General features: G+C 40.7%; 1 protein-coding gene across 5 annotated transcripts; it reads left to right on the top strand.

The window, feature by feature from the left end:
* Window positions 1-518: 518 nt before the first annotated feature.
* Window positions 519-21,962, top strand: cep162 (centrosomal protein 162). Of its 5 annotated transcripts, none has more exons than XM_042424644.1 (31): window positions 519-626; window positions 1,949-2,050; window positions 2,626-2,761; window positions 3,764-3,820; window positions 5,414-5,680; window positions 6,683-6,832; window positions 7,073-7,244; window positions 7,934-8,013; window positions 8,118-8,167; window positions 9,285-9,315; window positions 9,432-9,506; window positions 10,136-10,342; window positions 11,012-11,093; window positions 11,953-12,223; window positions 12,763-13,003; window positions 13,225-13,388; window positions 14,295-14,429; window positions 15,139-15,270; window positions 16,552-16,664; window positions 16,892-16,991; window positions 17,082-17,208; window positions 17,349-17,512; window positions 18,228-18,332; window positions 18,454-18,693; window positions 19,171-19,398; window positions 19,523-19,826; window positions 20,018-20,150; window positions 20,223-20,364; window positions 20,460-20,558; window positions 21,206-21,340; window positions 21,417-21,962. In XM_042424644.1, exons 2-31 carry the CDS (start codon window positions 1,991-1,993, stop codon window positions 21,630-21,632), a joined length of 4,416 nt encoding a protein of 1,471 aa, XP_042280578.1. In that variant the 5' UTR covers window positions 519-626; window positions 1,949-1,990; the 3' UTR covers window positions 21,633-21,962. The 5 variants fall into 5 exon arrangements, with proteins under 5 accessions (XP_042280578.1, XP_042280582.1, XP_042280583.1 ...); XM_042424647.1 differs by lacking the exon at window positions 519-626 and adding an exon at window positions 935-951; XM_042424645.1 differs by lacking the exon at window positions 519-626 and adding an exon at window positions 1,131-1,149.
* The last annotated feature ends 588 nt before the right edge of the window (window positions 21,963-22,550 follow it).

Consider the following 22,550-nt stretch of genomic DNA (forward strand, 5'->3'; position numbering starts at 1 on the left):
TATCATTTGTCCTCAGAAGAATGACGTTGTGGATATCTGAAATGAAAATTGTGGATAGGACGAAACTTATTGTGGATATCTGAAATGCTCACTTTGACAAGGAAGAATTGAATGACATATATCTCCAGTACATATCCAATCTAGCTATTAAATGTTAAAACTGCCACTTTTAGATATCTTAAATGTATTTTTGACTAGTACAATCAAAAGTTGTAGATATCTTGAAATACAATTTCTGCTAGTAAGAATGTTATTGTGGATATCTTTAATTACTACTCTGACCAGAGAGAATACAGTTTTGACTGGTAGAAATGCTATTATGGATATCTAAAAAGTAATTACAGATAGGAGTGTGGTCCGATCAAATGTTAACGCAGCTCATGAGCCGGACCATGGATGTATATCTTTATGCCGGACCCGTCTCATGCTCTTGGCCATATGCTGAGCCCTCTCTATTCATCTGTCTATTGGTTATCCTTTCTTTTGACGTATTTTTACTAGCCAATCAGATTAGTTTCGTCACCCGGGTGGTGTCGCGGGAACTGCCAGATACTCAAAACAACAGAGCGCGGAGGAGAACACTTCAAGTTGTCGCTCGGCACAGCTGTCGAAAACCAGTCTTTTATGTGAGTTCTTCTGATACAAGATTGATACGTTTACCTTGGTGAAAGTCTAGTGCATTATTCCTCATGTAGTGGGCAGAGTTAGTAAGCTAATGTTACTAGCTAACGAGATAAGCAACTTAAGCTGCTGTTAATTCTGTCATATTGTGTGGAAAAAACGCCGGAAATGAGGGGATACTTATTTCAGAATAAAAACGGGCGTCCACACTGTAACGTTAGCACGCTACCATTTAAAACACGCTATTCCTTAAAACGATACTCTGACATTTCTAACAGAAAACGCCACTTCAGACTGTCGAAATAACGAGAATTCTGATAGAGGAATGAAGTCAGTATATATAAATTAGTTGTAGTTAAGTGTGTTATTGTATTTATTGTTTTTCAAGCTGTGAATGTAATATGAAGTGGACTTTGCCCTGGCTTCACGAAGTCACGTAGTTAAACCTCGAATACCGTTTGATTTTGACAGTTTTTACCGGAAGTCGTAGTGTTGGTTTCCTAGGCGACAACATGATCCCGTCCTCTCGTATGTATTAATAAATGTAAAACTGTATTTGTACATCTGGCAGTGTTCTGAGGTACTGCCTGTCATTATAATAACTGTAAGGATATTCTAATATATTCGGCGGAAGTGTTTTAGCGAACAGTGTTTTATTTCAATAAAATATCACCTTTTATAAATGGTTTACACTGAGCCCTACACGACAACAGTATTTTGAAGTCAAATCAAAGCAAGCCCTGCTTGGTTTATTGTATGTTTGTTAACTAAGATGATAAATAAAGATTTTTTGATGCGACTGTCATGTAAGTTTCATGTTTTCTACGTGCCTATTACTTCAAAAGTCTTTATAGACGGCTGTAAATGCGTTTATTCCTTTACTATACATTTGAAGTAAACATATATAAACATTGACACATTCATAATAACCATAACTGATTGAAAAGAAGTAAGTTCATATTTTATGCAGCATGCATATCATATCATAAAGATGTCATCAAAATTGTATGGATTGGTCTTGTTAATTCCTGGGTGTTTACCAAGCAATGACAGATGCTGTCGTCTGCATTATGGGAAATGTAGGATCTGGCGTTTTTTGGAGCTTGACCCATACTAGATTAGATATCTGGGCCTCTGCTGCCAAATATTGATTATCATTATCCTTGATGGCCAGTATTCTGTAGTAACGTAATTATTACCTGTAGATGATGTAATGCATTGCACCTCATCACCTTTAAGCCTTTTCATGTTTTAAAGATGAAAAAGTGTAGAACATGCTATACGAGGTTTCATTTTATTCACTTGATTCTTTTTCTTGTCTTGTCAGTTGTCGGGGTACCTGTTGGCTGATGGAGCAGACAGCATCACTATGTCTCACAGACTGACCAAGGAAGAGCTGGATGAACAGTTTGAGCTGTTCTTGAAGGAGGTAATATAACACCATACAGGCTGCTGTGGTGGTGTTCATAGATATATTGCTGACCTGATCATATGAATGTGCATGGCATGAACTGGAGAACCCAGAGTTAAACTGAGCTAGTTGATAATCAGCTTTGTGATACTGGTTATCCAGGATCAACAGCGTTAGGTTCAGTGAAGCAGGTAACCCAAAAGGAGCCAGACTAAGCTGAACTTCCTCTATGGTATAGGCCCATGAAATGAATGATCTGAACTCTCACCAGTAGCAGCATGTCAACTGGAAAGCACTAATGACTGTCTGTCTAATCAACTCCAACTCTGATACAAATTCAGAGACTGACTGGATTTTAACATCTCTTGTTTAGTAGTAATGGAAACCTAGTAGATGAAATAGAAACTGAATTGACTAAATGTCAGCTGAGCAGAGCTGTGGAGCTGAAATGCTGCGATAAGAGCTGGTCTTTTTAAACAGAAATATGAGTGTGGAACATCAAAGATGGAGACAAAAATAAAGGATGTCATGGGTTGCTGTACACAGTCTTGTCCTGAGGGAATCTTTCTGACTTAATCTTGATTTCTTGTCAGTCTGTTTCAGATGACTCGGTGGATTTGGGCGCCTCTAACAAGCAGCCAGATGCTAAAAGTAGTCAGAAATCAGCCCGGAAAGCAACAGTGTCATGGTGGCAAGATGACGAACACAGCGATGGAGGAGCAGGGAGAGGTAATAACGAGGAGAGGACTCTTCATGATATAATATCCATCACACAGGTCCTGTTTGTCTTTGGCACCTTCAGAATGAGAATGTATAATATCAGTTGCTGCAGATGTGTCAGTGTATAAGCATTTGGGCATATGTTAAAGGATTTTACAACTGAAATGGCAGGAACCAAACGCTCATAAAACAAGTCTTTTGTGGACTTAAAAATAAAAATGTCCTGACAGCTTTGATGGAGCTCAGGATTCATCCATACGGCGGCTTTATTACAAACAGTTCCACCATATAAACCTGAACACAGAACATGAATTACCGTCAGATCTTGACCGATCTGCTGTTAATGAAGTTACTGCTTCTGTGCCGAATGCGTAAATGTGCACAGCCCCTTTCTTATCCTTTCAGCTGCTGTGTGATGCTGCAGCCAGCTGTGAACATCAGTACTGATGTTTCTGATACATTCGTTGACACCTGAACATGTGTGTTCGCTCTGTGTGCGCACCTCTGCTAATTGAAGACACGCAGTTTGAGGCAGTTTTCATTATGAACCAACCTGTGTGCTGAAATGTGGAGAAAAGCTTGCAACAAAATTACAGTTAATAGTTCAACAGTTCCCATCACATATAAGTTCCTCTGTCCCCCTAACCCTCATTATCCAGTATCCTTGCACTAGCATGCTGTTCTCATGCTGTTCTACTCTTTGATTTCTTTCTGCTTGTCTTGTAACATCGTGTTGTCTGCCTCATGATCTTTTCTGTTTACTTCCAGTGCTGTGAAAAGGTACAGCAGGTACCTTGTTGGATTTTTCTCAGTTTCGCACATCTTCCAGGCGTATCCCGTGGCTTGTTGTTTGATCTCTTAGGGTGTCACTGACATAAAATGTCAAATTGGCTGCAGAAATGTGCAAACATGCAGCTAAATGAGTGTACATTTTCACAGCTCTGTATTGTCTGTTGACTATCTCCTTATTTGAAAAACTGTCTTTTCCTGTTTTTCCTCTTTTCCCTGCAGCAACGACCAAAAGCAGATTTATCAAAGCCAAAAAGTCTCAGCCTGAGAATCAAGAGGGTGAGAGAAAGTTGCTCCAACAGAGGCTGTTAGGAAAACACTGTCTGTTCACATCTTTGGTCATGTGGGCCTGTAGTAAACAGCAAGCACCAGAGATGTGGAGTCGAGACTGATGACTTGAGACTTGACTTGACAAAATAATAAAAGACTTTGATTTTGACACCAATGACTCGTGACTTTACTCGGACTTTAGTCTTTTTACCCAGATTGACTTGATATCTTCCTTAAATGAAATGATGTTATAAGAAGGTGTGCAGAGAATCAGCTCTTTCAGATGTAGCCTGCAGCAGACTACTGCTTATCAGCGGTAACTAGTTCATGGTAACTTGCCAAAAGGCCAAAATGAAGCTTGGCTGTTGTCTTGTTAATGCGCTGTCTGTAAGCTGCTGTCTGTACTCAGCCAAAGATTATTTGTGTTATAAGAAGCACCACTCTGTAACATCACTCTATGATTGTGAGTGGAGAACACCATCAAAAACCTAGTCACAGGAATCACATACCTGATCATTTAGCTTTTAACAGGGTGTCTGCAGCTCTTGAAAAAAAAAGCATTGATTTAGTCTTCCTCAAAAAAAAGGCATTAGAAGGTATTTCAATATTTTTTCTAGCCCATAGACAGTAATGATGGATATAAAATGTTTATTTTTTATTTTTATTTTTTTAATGTAATTTTAGCAAAACTTGTTTGGACCTTAAATTAATTAGCTGTTATTAATTGGTTAATCTGTCTATCCATTCATCCATTCTTGTCCAGGTGATGATTAATGAGTAATTAGTCATGTTATGGGGAATGATTGTCATATACTGCAATTAAGTCATGACAAAAATGTAAAATGAATTGAAATAAATTGACATTTATTTCATATTGCACTTGGTAAATAATTCTAGGCCGTATCATCACTAATGCTTTTATTGATATCTTTCATACTTTTACCATGAAACAGAAACTGAACTCTATGTGGTATTAAAATGTCTTTAAAAGTCTTGAATTGAACTTAGTGAAGCCTGCAGAAACCCTGTTTTAAGTGTTAGAATGTTTATTTAAAAGTAAGAAATATAAGTTCATTATTTCTGTTATGTCTTTTGTCATGTAAAGTGTATTTGAGGATCTTGAAAAGCACTCTATGAAAAAAATGGTTAATTATTAATATAGCTAATAAGTGGCATTACATTTGGTAAAGTGTGCATAAGGACTTGTTTAGGACTTAAAACACACTCATTGGTCTTCACTTGGTACTTGACTCAGGGTTTACTGGACTGGACACTTGACTTTGGACTTCATAACCAAGAACTACTTGTGCTCTTACATGTGTAAAACAATGACTTAATCCCACCTTTGGTTAATATGCTGCAACTACAGCTGCTATCCACCTTCCATTATGTGATCATGTCATATTTTTCACGGGGCTGTAGCTTAAAATAGCAGGGTTGGTTAGCATTATGACAATAGAAATGTACTATTTTTAAACAATTTGATCCCTATTGTCAAATCTCCTCCTCTGCATGCCTCGTGTAGTTTCAAACATTCAACTCTACTGTAATTGGACAGTGCACATATATTGTCTGCCCTCTTTTTCTCCATGCTGTCTGAAGTTGTCACTGCGGAGCCTTTTTATAAGCCAGTCCCCAAACCTCGCAGCAAAGCTGCTGACAAGACCCACAAAGATCCAGTTGTGGAGATTTCTCCGACTGTGACGAGACAGAGAACTCCAGCTGATGACTCCTGCTCTGACAGTCTGAGCAGTCCCACGCATGAAAACCTCCAGTGTGCATCAGGAGAGAGGAGCCCTGATGAGACCCTCTCTAATGATACTCCAGCAGCCAGCACTGATAGTCTTTCCCAGGGGGACAGTGAAGATGGTAACTTCAGCTCAGACCCCCTCAAACTCCCAAACCCCCTGCTAGTGTCACATTAGTCCCTCAGCAGTAGACCGATAGACATCACTAGTTCTCTTAGCTTCCTGTCATAGAGTCATAGAGTCTGTCATAGACTAATAATCTTTTATGTTTGCTTACTGATACATTAGGTCAGTGCTGGTCTTCTATTACATAGGAGATAATAGGTTCTGCCATTGTCATTCACTGCCTGATGGAGATTACCCTGAAAACATACCCTAAAACTGTCTGAATAGGTTGTGGTGACATCATATATGTGTGGGGGGGGGGACATTTTTCAGCAAACGTCTGGAACCTGACACAGCTTTGATTTAAAATGTGTTGGCCTCAGTGAACAACAAAACAGAAATCATGTAAGTTGACTTATTCATTACACACAGTGGAAGGACGCATATATACCAAAAGACACTAGGTGGCAGTAAAGAGCCATAAGCGATACACCAGTGCACCAAGTGTTTTGGAAGAGTTTCATTTCTTATCCATCTTAACATAAATGAGGACAGTATATGTAAATTATGGCATTTAATCCCTTTATTATGGATTAGAATTACTAAAAGTCTTGAGTCGGAAAGCTGCAGACAAATGTCAAATAAGTGACTTTACTCTGACAGATGAGTACAGAGAGGAGAAGAAGGATATTTATTCTGAGACAGTTTCCTCCTAAGTAATTATTCACACACTGGTTGTGGTTATATAGACTTTTGTGGCTCGGATGAAACACACATTCATCCATGTCCCATCAGCTAGTAACCACAGTTAGTCCCATTTATTGATAGACCAGTTATCAAATCTATATACACAAGAAAGAGAGATGTATAAAATTCAGACAGTCCTCAGTGTTGACAGTTGGCACAAGAAGAGTAAATGCACAAAAATAAATACCTGTGAAATATAGTCCGTAGTTTGTTTATTTACAGGTGTTCAACCGAAGGTTTATTAATGCTGCTTCATGATATTTTTGTCTAGGACTGCTGGGATCTGGGAAGACTTTCAGGAAATCTTTGAGGAAATCTCAGCCAATTCGAGAGGAGGATGAGGATTCAGGAGACACTGGTTTGAAAGAAGAAGAAGGGCTGGAAGCAGCTGTTCTCAGCAGAGACAGTACAGACACAGAGGGTGAGTTTGAAAACAGATGTGAAACAGATGCATATCAGCAAATATCGTCCAGTGAAAGAGTCTGACAGTGATATAAGAGTCCAATTCTAACTTGGTGGGGTACTCTGTTTGGTGTTCCACATCCTGTCTGAATAGGGGACCTTACCTTCTTTCTTTATCTTCACTCAGATTTGTAGTTATTCACTCCAGGAGTATGACAGTTGTGCTTTCCATGTGTGCTCTCTTCTAAAAAAAACTCAGCATTGGCACCAGCTGTGAACATGACCGGTATGGGGTTGGACACTCTGGAGGAAGAAGAGGAGAAAGCCAGGTTCTTTGCCCAACTAGAGGCAGGTGCTTCATCATCTATAGATTACTCCCAGCTGAACAGAGAGCTAGACTCCACTAGTTCTACCATGGCTACTAACCTCAGGTATGTAAATGGCCACGCTCTAGCATTACACCCACTCAGCACTAAAGGCCTAAATATAGCAGTCTGAAACAGATCAGTATAGAAGTGTCTGCCACCACATTGGCTGCTGACTTCCAGAGACAATAACATACATATTGGAAGAAATCAATGTCAGTGAAGAAGTCAAATCAAATTGCTTTTTATGGCACAGAATCAATGCCTTTTCTGATGCTTTTCATTCTAGAATTAAGATAATTAGTTTTATTTAATTAATCAGGCAACACAACAGGATTCAGATTGGCTGACATTTTGCTAACATTTTAATTTCACTCTTTCAGTTATCTGGATGGTTTGGCTTAATCTTTAGCTCTTTGGTTTCATCTTAATCTTTGGAAAAGTTGATTCATTGTCTTTTGGAATCCCACTGTTGACAAAGGTCATGTGGTTTCTTGTCTATTATGAACCACCTCCTGTGATTTGACATAAGCTAAATGAACAGAATGATGAGTTTAAGTTAATGAGCTTTGTGGTAAATATTTTATTACCATCTCAATGGAGCCCGGAGGTAATTTTTTGAAGTCCATCAGCCCTTGACAGATGAGCCAAAAGTGGAACAGAATTGCGTATTAACTCTGGTCTTGGGTGCAGCGTCTGTACTGCCGCTCAGTGTTGTTGCTATAATGTGATGAGGATGGATATCTTCCCTCCAGGAAAGATGAGGAAGCAGTGGAGCAGAGTGAAGATGATCTCAGGAAGGGCAGACTCACAGAGACTGTCAGAGACTCTCCAAGTAAGAGTAATGATCCCCAAACCTCTTCTCAGTTTGCTTTATCTCTTTCTCTGCGTGTTTAAATCCCTCTCTCTCTCTCTCTCTCTCTCTCTCATCACTTACAGACTCTCCACACTACAGTGAGGATTTTGAAGATGAGGAGGATGGAAAAGAGGTTTGTGGCTTGAATCTATAGCTATTAAACTCTGAAAGGGTTCTTTGATAAGTTAGGACCTCAGTAACTTAGTCATTTGAATGTCCACTTACTAGCTTTTTTAGAGATTTCAGCCACATCTCACAATCTTAATCAGCAAATGGAACTTGTTCAGGTGTCATCATGTGACCCAAGTATAGAATATTGTTCATGTGATAGAAATTACTGTCTCATTACAATACCCAAAGAACCCAATGTGTCAAAAAGGAGCTTTGCATTATAACGAATGTTTCAAGGTTAAAAAGAGCTTGGGTTAAAAGAAAGTTATGAAACCATATATCAACAGTACTTATCCAGGGCCAACACCAACTTTCTAACTGAATTCTACCAACCAAAATCTCCACTGCATTCTTTGTCTCCACTGAACAAATGCATGTGGGTTAGGCTGCTATAGAAATATACAAACCTGAGTCAAAAGCACCACAGAGCAGCTTCTCCATGTCCTCAGATGGAGACCAGCGTGTGCATCACATACATAAAAAACTTCCAACTAGCTGTTTAATGTTACCCATCTGTGCAAAGGTAGAGCTGTAATAGTAAAATATGTGAACTATAGGTAACACTGTTTCACTGCTAGTTCACAAGTAGTTAGACTCACCTGTACCAAATAGCAACAACAGAGCCACAGCACCACTTCCTTAACACAGTTTCTTTTGAAATTGGTGCTGCCCAAAATCATCATCTCACTTGGAACAAGCTCCTTGGAATTTTTATGGTGAAAAATCAGCCAAATGGGACAGGTTGCACTGGTCAGGATGCCCCCGTTGTCAAAACTAATGATGAATTTCAGTCAGTCATACACCAAAGTTAAGTGAAACATTGTTGCAAAATCAATTCTCAGTCAGACAAACTCATGATGGTAAAAGCAGGTTAACATGGAATACGTCATTAAATCTTTAGACTGCATGGTGGTTGGATCAAAGCTGAGAACAGGGTCAACAAAATTTGTGGTGACATCCACAGATTCCATGCTCCAAGCTTTATCTATATTTACACTGAAAAATCACTGAGTCTCAAATTCAGAAATTGAAAGGTCTTGGTACAGGTTCAGTAATTCATGTTCTTTTCTGTTTTTCAGAAGTCTAAAATGTCTCCAATTCTTGCTAAAGGTAAGAAAAAAAATATATTTTTATGTAATGTGTGGGTGGTGGGAGGAATAAAACCTTTCAGTTAAAAAGAACACGATGTCTTCAAAGGGGCGACACTAACTTCACTTTGGTGTCAGTTTCTCTCTATGATTCCCTGGATGACACTGGTGGAGAAGACATGAGGAAGGACATAGCAGGATCACTGGACAGAGGTAACACAGATACATACTGTATGTCTGAGAGCATAAGTGGAACAAAACAAATGATGTAAAATAGATGATTTTGTTTCATGAAATCTGCATTCCCTTTAAAACAACAGCTTAAAGCAAAGTACAGAGAGTAAGCTTCATTTACAGGTAGTTTTTGTATACATGCTTGCTAAAACATGTTGATAGAATAAGTGAGCATCAGTCAGCAGGTGTGGACAGAGTTCTAACAAGTAGTGTTGGAGGCACTGAACTTCTCAAGAACAGAGAATATCTCTGTAGTTATAGATGGACTGAAGAACAGAGGACACTCTTACAGCAGAGAAGGATTGAGGAATACTGAGGTCTTCTCAAAGAAATGTAACAGTGACAAAGAGTGTAACGGTGATGGAGCACTCCATATACTCATATATATATCCATATACTCAAACTATAAATCATAACCACTCCATACTTTTAAAAGACCCAACACATCCAGAAGATTCTAGACTGTAGATATACTGATAGTCCAGTCAAACAGATTATCTTTGGCCAGCTCTGTCTGCTGCCTCTTTCTTCTCTTTATTCTATTTTTTGTGTGTGTGCTTCTCCTGTGACCCACTTCCCACTTGACACTAAGTTTGTTTTCTCTGCAGGCCAGTCCTATGTGCAGAGTGGAGGCTCAGAGATGGAGGCTCTTCATGACGCCTACAGGCAGATCCACGTGGTGGAGGATTCAGATGACCATAATGACAATTATTCATCACTAGAAGGGAGGGGAAGGTTTAACAGACCTGTATCTCCATCCTCTCCTCCTCAACATGCCAGACAGTCCCTACAGCCTGCTTCTACCAATGAGTCAGGTCAGACAGACCAAACTGTAGACAGTATTTGGAGGAATGTTGGAATCATTCTGTATATAGGAGGTTATCTCTGCTTCATGTCTCCTTACAAAGATTCTTCTAGAAGCAAATCATGAGCAGTGTATTCTTTACAGTCGTCAGTATCCCACAATCCATCATGCTCTGGTATATTTTTTAGTCCTCATCACCTCCTAAAGTCATCAATTACTGATAAATATTGTACATTATATGGACCCTTTTCATGGCAGACACTTGTTAAAGCAGGAAAAGTAGAGGTGGAATTCATAACATTAATGATGGCTGCATTCCAGCACTCTGGTATTGTGCATGCTCACTCACTGACATGACTTACAGGGACTATGAATGGAACATAGGCATTATTAGTGTTATTATTTACACCTGTGCTTTTCCTTCTTTGACAACTGTTTGGCATGAAAAGGGTTCATAGTACAAGAAGAACTATGAAGATGGATTAAACAGATTGATTTGACTCAGTCACATGGAGTTTTTGTCAGTTATAGTGCTTGATGTCTTATTGTGAATGAAAAATGATTTTACACTGGATCCATTTTCCATCTTGATTATGGCAACATTTACTGGTCGTCCTTGCCTGATGTATGTTGAGTAAATTGGTCCTGTATGAATTTATTTGTGTATGTGTGTATTTAGAGCTGCCCACTGCAGAAGAGCTGATGAGGCCCATCAGACCAGAGAAGGACCATATCAGAGGTTTCTCCCTCCAGCCAGTCAGGTCAGAATGGCAAAATGTTTCTTGAAGAGTCTACAGCCATGCTAGCTGCTCTGTGAGGCTGCACTTAGGCACAGAGGTGCTTTGAGCTAAATGCTAATGAACACACTAACATGCTCACAATGACAATGCTAACATGCTGATGTTTAGCAGGTATCATGTGTATCATGTTCACCATCGAAGGATGCTAACGTTTGCTAATTAGCACTAACCACATTATACAGCTGAGGATGATGGGAATGTCATTGGCTTTGCAGGAGTTTGGTCACAAGTTAAGCTAGAGTAAAAGCCAGGGGATCACCAAAGACAGTAGGATTCATCCTCTGGGGACCATGAATGTCTGTACAAAATATCATGGCACTTCATCAAACAGTTGTTGAGATATTTCAGTCTGGACCAAAGTAGTGGACTAATGGACTGACAATCCCATCCATGGCTAAAAATCTCTGTCAGTCTCTGTCACCTATTGGTCTCTGTAACAATCAAAGGAACAACTGTTACAAATGTAATCATGTAAATAAAGGTCAGGTAGGTTGTTATTTTTCCTGCTTTTGATAGAGCAAGGTTAGCAGATTCCCTCAGCGTCAGGTTTCTGTGTTGAGCCTAAACATGTCCTGATGTCTGCATCACTGTATGCACAGATAGAGAACTGATAGCTATTATCTCAGACTCATATTTGTATTCATGTTGTATTAACATTTGTGTACATTTCCATTGTTTTGCTGAGATGACTGCATCGTTCATTTGGGATGACATTACTGTTACATGATGATATATTACATATGGGCTCAGCTGTACTGTGTTGAACATTATAGCTTTTACAAAGTTATGGTGAAAGTTTTGTCACATTTTCTGATGACAGGGCTGTAGAACTTGACCAAGAGAAGACATTCCACTCCTTGGAAAGGACTTTCCCAGACGTGACTTCTCCAGAGTCACATGAGAGGCGACCAGGGAAGGCTGACTCGGCAGGGTCAAAGGGAGCCAGAGGACTGACAAACCACCCATCCAGCTCTCCAGACCCTCTCAGCCGTGACTTGACATGGAGCATCAGGGAGGAAGTGGAGAGACTGATGCAGGATCAGTTTTCTCCTCATACATCCTTTCAGGCTGGCAAAGCTAAGAAACAACTAGTGAGACAAATTTTGAAATGTTTGTCCATTTCAGCAGTCCTTGGATTTGTACTTGTGCCAGACAGACCACTTCATGCACCACTTCTCCGCTAAAAATATAACAATTTAGCATTGGTTATGTAAGCGGTGGTGTATTGTAAAATGTACACCTGCCCCATTCCTGTTCTGAATGCTTACTACATAAAAGGAGCAGTTTTAGAACAGATTTAACAGCTTGTTCAGAAATGGCCTATGTAGAGAAGTTTACACATACATTTATATTTCATATGTTTAGCCATTTATGTAGTAGCTGCAAAGTATATTTTCACAATTTGCTGAATTATTGAAATAATGTTTTTGTCCTCTGAATTAATAGCAATTTTATTTTTGGATATATTATGGTTAATTAGATGATGATTATCACCTACGTATAAACATCACTGATGGCGCTACAGTACATACTAGCAAACCCCAATCACACTACTTGTCAAGAGTATAATATCCGTTCATGTTAATACACCGCAGTGTAACCATAATAAACTATGGACATTATCCCCCAGGCGGCCCGTGGCTCCACCGTTTCTCACACTTCTGCATCTTCATGGAGGAAACCCTCTGTGGCTGCTGGGAGAGGCAGGAGAGCGGAGGGTAGAACGGCAGTGACCTCCAGATCAACCGGACTGAGCAGAGCTGCTGCTGCTACAGCCAAGTCCCAGTCTTCTGTTTCCCATTCTCTGCAGCATGCACGAGAAAAAAACAAATCCACAATGAGCCAAGACAAAGATGACTGCAACTACACAGGTTATTATTATTATTATTATTAGTGAAACTCAAAATATCAAGTCATCAGACTGGTCACATCATTTAAGATAAGGCTGTGTGTAATAATGTTATTAGTTGTCTATGAAGCTTGATTTTTCCCTGTCTCTGAATCCCTTCATATCTTCATAATGCAGGAGCCTGGTGTGAATGTGTAGAATCATTTGTGTGAATACCTTTTTTATGTTTTGACTGATTTGCAGAGCCAGGTGTGAAGGTGAGCAGTGAGCTGGTGGCATCTGTGCAGTCTTTAGTGACTGTCCTTCAACAGCAGATAGACACCAGCAGTCGCCAGGATGCTACAGATTCACAGGAAGTCAGAGGTCCTCAAGGATCCAGACTGACACAACATCTCCCAAAGAAGAGTGTAAGAAAACACATTTTGCTGTCTCGACTGACTTATTTTTAAAGTTCCCAGGCATAAAGTCAGCATGTTCAGTTGATTATCCATGTAACAGCTGTGGAATTAAAGAAGCAGCATTGTTCTTGTATCGCAGGGTCAGGATAGTTAGTCTGAATATTATAGTAGTTATATAAGGTGAAATGTGAGTAGGTGTTGTCATGGGACATCTTCAGATCGGCCAATAAATCTTCAGGTCACCCAAAACTCAGCATTAAACTCAAAACTTATAAGAGACACACTCAAAGCAATCCACTTGAAGCTGGTAAAGTTTTACTTGAATATGTTTACTGTGCATAAAAAGCAACGCAAAGCAAACCCAGGCCTTGATCCTGGGATAAAGAACCCAATGCAAAATCATAAAACATCATATTATATTCTTTTCACTACCTCTCCTAATGTGGAGCTTGTTTTCTAGGCTCCACCTTGCTTTTAACCATATTCAAAACTATTCTGCCATTATTGCTGAGTTCATTAGTGACCTTGAAGCTCTGGTAATGATCCAAGTATGATTCATCTTAGTAACAATGGTGGCTCAGACTTCTCTAAAATGTATCAGTTGCACCTGGCTTGGAAATAATACTGTCTCCACATCAGTGTTAGTTTGCACAAAGCTTCAGCATTCTGACAATCCTCTGAAATGTTTAAGGTATATCGGACAGTCAATGTCTGGAGGAGGATTTTATCATTTTCAGAAAGGATCAATTGTCAGTGTTTGCAGGTGGGAAGCCAGTGAGGGATCATCCATGTTACTGTACTAGTGTGAAACTCTGTGTACATGTAATAAATGCTTTTCTGTCTTTTACAAACTCAATTAGTGAGAGATGTTACGTTTGATTCATAATCCATTTAAATGTCACGTCTGACTTCCAGAAGGAAGAGGACAGCTCTGTGGTGGAGGAGCTGAGAGTCCAGCTGGCTCAGAAGGAGAGAGAACTGCAGATGATGAAGCAAGAAGCAGAGGAGCTCAACTCACTCAGACAGCAGAACTACCTGCTGCAGAGCAAGGTGACTCACAAACACACTCACAACACAAAAACATTGTCTCCATATCTTGTTAAACTCATTAACCACTGACATTCACATCCTGTGTGTTTACTGCACTGTGTGTGGTTAAGCGTGGGGACAGTTGGCTGTAGACTCTTTTATTTGGCTAACTATCACTCCCAATTATACACATTCATTTCCAGGTGTAGCTATAGTTGGCCATTTTTTATCTACACTCACAAAGTTCAACATCAGATATTCATCAACGGTTAAAACACAGTAACACATGGTAACAGTTACTTTTAGGTTCACACTTAGTTTTGTCCAATAGTGTCAGTGTGGGCGTGATAATGTAACAACTTGTGTGTGCAAAAAAACACTTTCTGAAGCACCGGTGTGTAAAAATGCATGTAATGTAATGAGTAATTTTAAAAAAACACTTTCACTATGGATAGAATACAAAACACAGTAGGAAACAATAGAAAAAGAAGGAAAGAGGTGATGCAGGATGGAGCTATTCAGCTGTCAAACAAATTTAAACTGATTTTAATGTAGGTGTGCACTGTGTAGCTGTACTATATGTAGATAAAGTAGGTTTTAAAAATGACTTGTTATTGGAAGATGTTCAATATTGAAGGACTCTGATTGGAATCAGATTCAGAGAAAAGGTGTAGTAGTAATAGTTGTAAATGAAAAAGTAGTGAATAAGCTGTTTTGTTGCACTCCTCAGCTGCGGAGTGCAGAAGAAGCCGTTCAGAAGAGGAGATTGACAGAGGCGTCTGACTCTGCTACAGAGAAAAAGATCCAACAGATTGATAAAGAAATAAAAGAGCAGGAGACGCTCATAAAAGGTTATCAGCAGGTTTGTTTCTGTCTTTATGACTGTCTTCACTGTTCATTTCTGTCTATGATTTCCATGTGACTGCCCTTTCTTTTCCTCTGATCTTCATTTCATCAAATCTGTTTTTAAATATTAATCTCCACGCTGGAGAAATGGTCTCTTTTGTGTCAGAAATGTAGGATGGATGCTATTGACTATATGTAATGAGCTGTAGTCACTGTCCACAGTTTGATTTGAGTGAGATGGGTGTAGGTCTGCATGAATGTGAAATGTATGCTAATAGAGTGCCCTCTCAAAGTCCCACAATGGAGTGAAAAAGTAGTGTTCTTAGCATGTACACCACCAACTATCTTGGTTTATTAACTGCACAGTAGCTGGCTGACATTTAACTTTAGCATTAAGTTGGATCTACTCTATTTTCCCCACACCTTGCTAATGTTGCAATACTGATGGTAGTTACAAATATCTTCATGAAAGATCAGCGTTGTAAACTCTGCCATGAGGGAAGACAAAGATGTTACTAGGACGAGGGGAGGAAATTTCTCTTCGCTTGATTATGTTAAAAGTAAAGTTAGACTTTGCTGTCGGCTTCCCGACTCATTATAAAAAAGACGAGAGAAAAAGAGAGCGAGAGAGAGAGCTGTGGTCAAGCGAGCTAGAGAGTGAATGAAGAGAGGGAGCGCTGGTAGCGAGAAAGCCGGTGAATCAGAGCAATAAAACGTTATTTTCTGATTGTTTCACAGCGGTTACGTTCTAGAGCACAAATAAACACGCCCACACCCCCCACCCCCCACCACCACACCTCCGCTCCACCCTGCAGCTCAATGCTGCACCGCCTGCTCTGGTCTGAATACGGCCTTAATGAGGTCAGCAGTGGGACATCACACCCACTCTAGCAGTCGGAGGCCACAAGTAGAGTTAGTTATCTTGTTTGATAGGAACATGAACCATGAAGTGTTACTGGCTTTATTCACAGATTGTTGTTCAAATCCACTGATCGCAGCTGCTGAGTTACACTTTTGTGAGTCATCATCTTCTGACTAAAGCTACTGAGTAAAACAAAGTCAGCATATCAAATGCAAATGTATCCAGTAGGGGTGTTAATGTATTTTCTGTGGTGTGTTAATGTAGCAGAGTAATATGCCCAGCTGTGAAGCACTGTACTACAAACTGAGGAAGAACTAACTGCATTTAACTGTACAATGTGTAGTTTTCTTTTCCTTTTTGTTTCTGTTTTTATTTTCTTCTTGTGTTTTTAATATTTGTACTTTTAAACCACAGTAAAACAAAGGTGTTTTACAGGAGAATGAGAAGCTGTACTTGCAGATGAAGGCTCAGCAGGCCAAGAGTAAAGCCAACGAGGAGGCCATGTTTAATGAGAACCAGAGGCTGCTGAATGAACTGGCTTTCACGAGGTGGGTTCAGTGACGGTGTGTGTGTACCAGAGCTATTTGTGACTGTGTTATTGCTGTAAATGTCTTCCAGATACTAATTTAAAAAATCTATAGACACTTCTTGTTATTGAGTGTTGGCTTATTTATGAGATTTCACAGCATTATGATTATGTTTTCATCATCATTTTGAAAGGTATTTTTCAATCTGTTCAGTTTTTCTCTGGCATGTTTTTTTTCATTTCCACCAGGAAGCAGCTGAATAAAACCTCAAGGCCTGTTGGAAATGTCTGCTCAATGGATCACACTCAGCGCATCACAGACTTGTTAGCTCAGATAAATACATTTCAGGTAAGTACCTCTGTCGCTGAGTTACTGACAGACTCAAGTTCTGTTTCCACTGCCTCACTCATTATCGAAAAGTCTCTTTTTTTTTTGCAGAGGAACGAGGCGAAGCTGTCTGAGGACATTCACAGACTGAAGCAAGAAAAGCAGGCTCTGGAGGTGGACGTGCAGCTAATGAAGAAAGAGAGAGACCTAGCTAAAGTGCAGGCCGTCTCCACCTCAGGTCAGACTGCATACAGACTGTTGGGGCTAAAGCTCAAGCAAACATACAAACATTGCATTGGTTCATGAGCTGAGCTGAATACATGCATATCCTGAGAGTGTTCGTCATGTATCTGTCTATCAACATTCTGAACGTGTCAGGTGATAAGACCTTCGAGATGCGTGTCCTGGAGGACAAGCACAGAGAGGAGGTGTCGGCCCTGAAGAAGAAGCTCCAGTGGTTTGCTGAGAATCAGGAGCTGCTGGACAGAGATGCTGGCAGACTGAAGGCTGCTACAGCTGAGATACACCAACTTCAAGAACAGGTGAGGTGCTGCTGTCACACAACAAATAACCTGGAGATGATAAAGACAGCCACTAACTGGTTCCTGAAGCTGTGTCTCAATTCAGAGGCTGCATCCTTCGAAGGACGGCTCAAAAACTCTCCGCCATATTGCTGCCTTTTGGTGCGAAATGCATTCTGGGATAAGTTGGGCTGTGAAGGATCCGTTTGTTGCATCCTCCAAAAATCCTGCTGCATTTGAAGGAACCTTCGAAATGGAACATCCTTGGTCGCACCGCTGTGAGGCATTCAGTCTTATACATACATTGCTACATTAATACAGCCTTTGAAGGATGCAGCCCCTGAATGGAGACACAGCTATAACATTGTGAGCAGCGCGGAAGAGAGACAGGAAGCAGCTCTCAGCGATGAAAACCCTTTATTGACAGGAACTCAGAAACACAATAGCAAAATACAGCTGTGGTCAAGAAATGAGACCTCACTCATGGTAAAAACTATAAACCAGCACAAAAATGACAATTACTAACATAAACCACCATGTTCAGAACAGATTCATTACAAACACTGACAAAAAGTATGTTGGAACATAAAAGAGCAAACTTAACAAACTGTACATAGTTCAATAACTTATGGAAACGTAAAATATTTTGTTCATGTTTCTACATTCAGAATAGTTTTGGATCAGTATGTTTGAGCAGTTGAATGTTACTGTGTTGAAATAACTGTCCACATTCCAGGTGGAAAAACTGAAAATGGAAGTTGGCAGAAGAAGCAGTGAGCAGCAGAGGAAGGCCAGAGAGAAATCTGTGGATGCTAAAAGGATGCAAGACCTGGAGCGACAGGTTTCTCACACACACACACACACACACACAACAAGCTAACTAATCAAACTTGTTCCACTCCCTCCCTCCCTTCACCACTCTATGTCAGCTCATTGTTTAAGAGACCTCCTGTCTTTACCAGGTGAAGGAGCTGGAGCAGATACTAAGACGTAGAAACCCAAACTCGCTTCCCGCTCTGATCTACGCTGCAGCCACGGCCGGGGGTCAAGAGGATGAGGATGCTGCGAGGATGTCCCCGCCCAACCGCATCAACACCCTGCTGGAGCGAAGGATTCAGCGTCTGGAGGCGGAGCTGGAGAGCCACGACGAGGAGGCCAAACGCAGCCTGCGGGCCATGGAGCAACAGTTCCACAGGATCAAGGTACAACTAAAGGCGATATTATAGCAGACAAAGCAACACGACTTTTTATGATGAAGATCTGCTGAATTGTAAACAAATCAGCATAAAACACGGAGGTGGTTTAAGTTCAATATTCAGACATTAAACAACACTTGTCCTCAATAACTGTTGATCACTTTTCACCAGATCAGTTATGCAGAAGTACAGGAGAAAACTCATCATATGATACTGGAGTGGACAAAATATTAGGAACACTTTTCAATATAATTCACCCCAGTACACCACCACTCACTACGACCTCAATAATAAACATAAAGTAGCATTATCAACTTTCTGACATTGTCAACAAAAACTGAAAATGTATAAGCTTTGTAAAAGTAGAATTTATGGCGGAGCTGTTGTTTTAGATTGCATTAGATCACACAGGTGTTCCTAATGAAGTGGCCGGTGATTGTATATATATATATATATATGTGTGTGTGTGTGTATACCCCGTAGCTCCGCTATGAACAGCAGATCTCAGAGCTGGAGCAGCAGGTGGAACAGAAAGGTCAGCTCACAGCAGCAGCAGCAGCAGCAGCAGCCTCAGAATGTGGGCCTGAGTCACGGGTGTCACAGGTCAGAGGTCTGGAGGAAGAGCTGCAGCATGTGAAGGAAGCCCAGCAGCAGAAAGAGAAATCTCTCCAGGACCAGATAGAGTCTCTCCAGCAGCAGCTCAAACACAAGGTCGGTATGAGCTGTGCTCTCTCTGGATCTCAGAAATATTTGACTACGTAGAATATCGGACTGTATGAGATTATTCAAAGCTGTGAACAGACAGTCAAACTGATGCAAACCCTCCCCCCTGCAGGCCCAGCCCAGCCCAGGCCGACACCAGCGGCAAGCAGAGGCAGCGTTCGGCGTGCGGATAGACCGGCTCAACCAAGAGCTCGCCACCAAGACACAAACTATTCAGGAGCTGAACCGTACGGTGCAGAGACTGCAGAGAGAGAGGAGGAACATGCTGTCTGTCCCTAACACGCGACACGAAGCCCGTCCTACAGAAACCAAACAACAACCAGCCCCGACCAAGAGCCTCTGCCCCGCTACTGCAGAAGAACAAACCTTTCCAGCTGCTCACTATGAGAAGACCTACCAGCCCACTGTGTTTACAGGTATGCATGCTAGAAAATATGCTATATGCCCCAAATTACAGGCATCTCAAATAATCAAAGGAAAGCACTTCACCTTTGTGTAAATCTCCACTGCATATATGAAAAAGTTGTATAAAACCTTTTGTGCCTCAGCTGCTATAACTTGAGACCACTAAGAATACTTATATCGTACTGATGCATTCTTTGCACAGGGAGTCATATCTCAGAGGTCCTGCAGGAGAACGAGGCTCTGAGGGAGCGCCTGGAGCAGCTGGAGCTGCACAGTGAGCAGGAGAAGGAGTCGTTAAAGTCTGATGTTGTACAAGCTGAGGAGGAGCTGTGCAGGTATGTGTATCAGTGTAAACCACAGCAGCACAGCCTGAACATGAGACTGATTATGATGTCTCATCTGTTAAGGCTGAAGCAGCAGTTGTCAGAGGAGCTGTCCTCTCTGAAGGCAGAGCACCACGGGGTGTTGGAGCGTCTGCAGGCCACACACGCTCTGGAGCACTCGTCCTCAAAGGTGGCTCAACTTACCAATGAGCTCAACACTCAGGAGGTACGGAGTCTTTAACCAAACATATCTCATATCAGCAGGAAGGAAAGGCTCCACCTCACACCTGTCACTTGTTTATCCCTCACATCCACCTGCAGATACTGGTGAAGCATCTGCAAGAGCAGCTGAAAGAGCTGCAGGGCGTCAGAGATGCACTGACGGTATCCAGGACTCGTGAGGATGCTCTGCAGAAGCAGGTTTCACTCTGATAGTTTTTATTGTCTCTTTACTGCAAGAAAGAACTAAAATATAAATGATCTGTATCCTGAAACACATCTAGCTAATTGCTAACCTGGTGGTTTGTTGAAAACCTCGTCTGGCCGCTGGTGTGTGTTGCTCAGCCATCTTTTTAATGATATTGCTCTGCTATTAAAGGTTTGAATAAGCAAGTTAGCAGAGCAGCAGCAGCAGCAGCAGCTAGTGCTCTGTCTGTATCTACACATGATGCGTTCAGGTACAGTACTGAGTGTAGGTCATCCATATTTTGGCAGCGCTCAGAGCCCAACACACAGTTACTTTAGTTGCACATGTTCAACAGAGGAACATAGACTTGAAGTGTGAAAATAGCTGCAGACTGTGTATCCATGTGCACATGCATCCTCATGCAGGAGACACTACCAGAGGTCAGAAACTCAACAGGCAAGCTTTAACTTAGTGAGTACAGTGTTATCATAACTGATAAAATGATGGTCTGAACTATAGAAACTCATTTGTTAGTTTTATTTTATTTCATTTCATTTGTTTGTTGTTTACATTAGTCACAAGCTTGTGCTTTTTTTAATATCCTGCAGCGACAGAACTGTTCACTTGAACTTGACGTGTTACTGTTACGTCTTGTGTTCAGCTGAGCAGACTGCTGAAGGAGCTGAGGGAAGCTAAAGAAGCTCAGAGCCCAGAGGTGAGACTGGTGTGTAGCCTGGAGAGGAAGATCCTCAACATGGAGCTGAGACACCAGCACAGAGAGAAAGAGCTGCAGCAGGTAGAACTGACCGCTCATGTCCTGCTTTGAAATGATAAAGTCTGTAAAGTTATAATACTCTCTCTCCTCCGGCAAGGTGATCGGCGGCTCATGGCAGGCGCTGGAGGCTGACCAGCAGCAGTCAGAGGTGGAGCGCTGGAAGCGTCTGGCTCAGGACAAGAGCAGAGAGCTGGAAGCTTTCCGCCTGGAGCTGGACTCCATCCTGGACATCCTGAGACATCTCCAAAGACAGGGAGTGGTCCTCCCTCTGCTGACGCCCCCCATCACAGCCCCCCTCACCCAGAAGACTTAATGCACACACAAGCTTGAAGCCAAAGAAAGACTAGAGAGCAATAATCCTAATAATCCTGATTAGTACAGCTGAAGGGCAGTACAGTGTAATTTTAGTCAACATTCCATACATCAGCACCAGCATTAATATCAGCAATATTTAGTGTTTACATGTATCTGAAGCTACAGTATGCTGGAGTGATTCTGTTAGAATTCAGAGACAGAAACATTTCATGTCTTTATACACATACTCTACCTGTTTATTAGTATCTGTGTCATTTCTATTATTTAAATTATTGTAATTTATTTAAGATGTAGTAAAAATAAAAATAAATGTTTTTTTGAGTCTTAACTGATAAATTGTGAGTCACTCACAACTCTGCACCATAACTCACCATATCATGTTTATATGTGGCATCAATTCCTTCTTGTACAAATAAAGTGAAAATTCTCATTCTTAGAACATTGACACACTTAAGACCACATGTACTCTGAGCAGCTTGATACATACCAGCTCTTTCAATGAGCACTTGTATGTGAGATTAATAACAGAGAATTGTATGTTTTTTGAAGTCATTCACAAAGGATTTGTTGACTTGAATCAATGAATGATTTAAATATGTGAAGGTTAACAAATCATTCATTGATTCAAGTCAACGAATCTGGTATATCTATATGGTGGATAAGGTTTTTATGCATAAAAATAGATTTGTGGTTCAGAAATAATCTGGTATAGAGACTCATTATGAAGGGATACTATGAAGCATCAGAATATATACAATTCTCTGGCAGTGACAACAGTCACAGGTAGCAGCCAGGGAGATGACATAATATTTTCTTCTTTTGTTCCTATCAGAGTCACAAATGAGACATAGATTTATTTTCATAAAATATGTTCTATAGTTTAATGTAATGCAATATATCTTGTTCTAAAGTGTTC

Source organism: Thunnus maccoyii, chromosome 10 (assembly GCF_910596095.1).
Source record: "Thunnus maccoyii chromosome 10, fThuMac1.1, whole genome shotgun sequence".
Taxonomy (NCBI): Eukaryota; Metazoa; Chordata; class Actinopteri; order Scombriformes; family Scombridae; genus Thunnus; species Thunnus maccoyii.

Excerpts from the sequence above, each read along its gene's own strand:
- cep162 (XM_042424644.1), top strand. The coding sequence starts at position 1,991 with ATGTCTCACAGACTGACCAAGGAAGAGCTGGATGAACAGTTTGAGCTG. Across the intron at positions 8,168-9,284 it reads ATGAGGAGGATGGAAAAGAG|AAGTCTAAAATGTCTCCAAT; the intron begins GTTTGTGGCTTG and ends TCTGTTTTTCAG. Across the intron at positions 18,694-19,170 it reads AACAGTTCCACAGGATCAAG|CTCCGCTATGAACAGCAGAT; the intron begins GTACAACTAAAG and ends TATACCCCGTAG.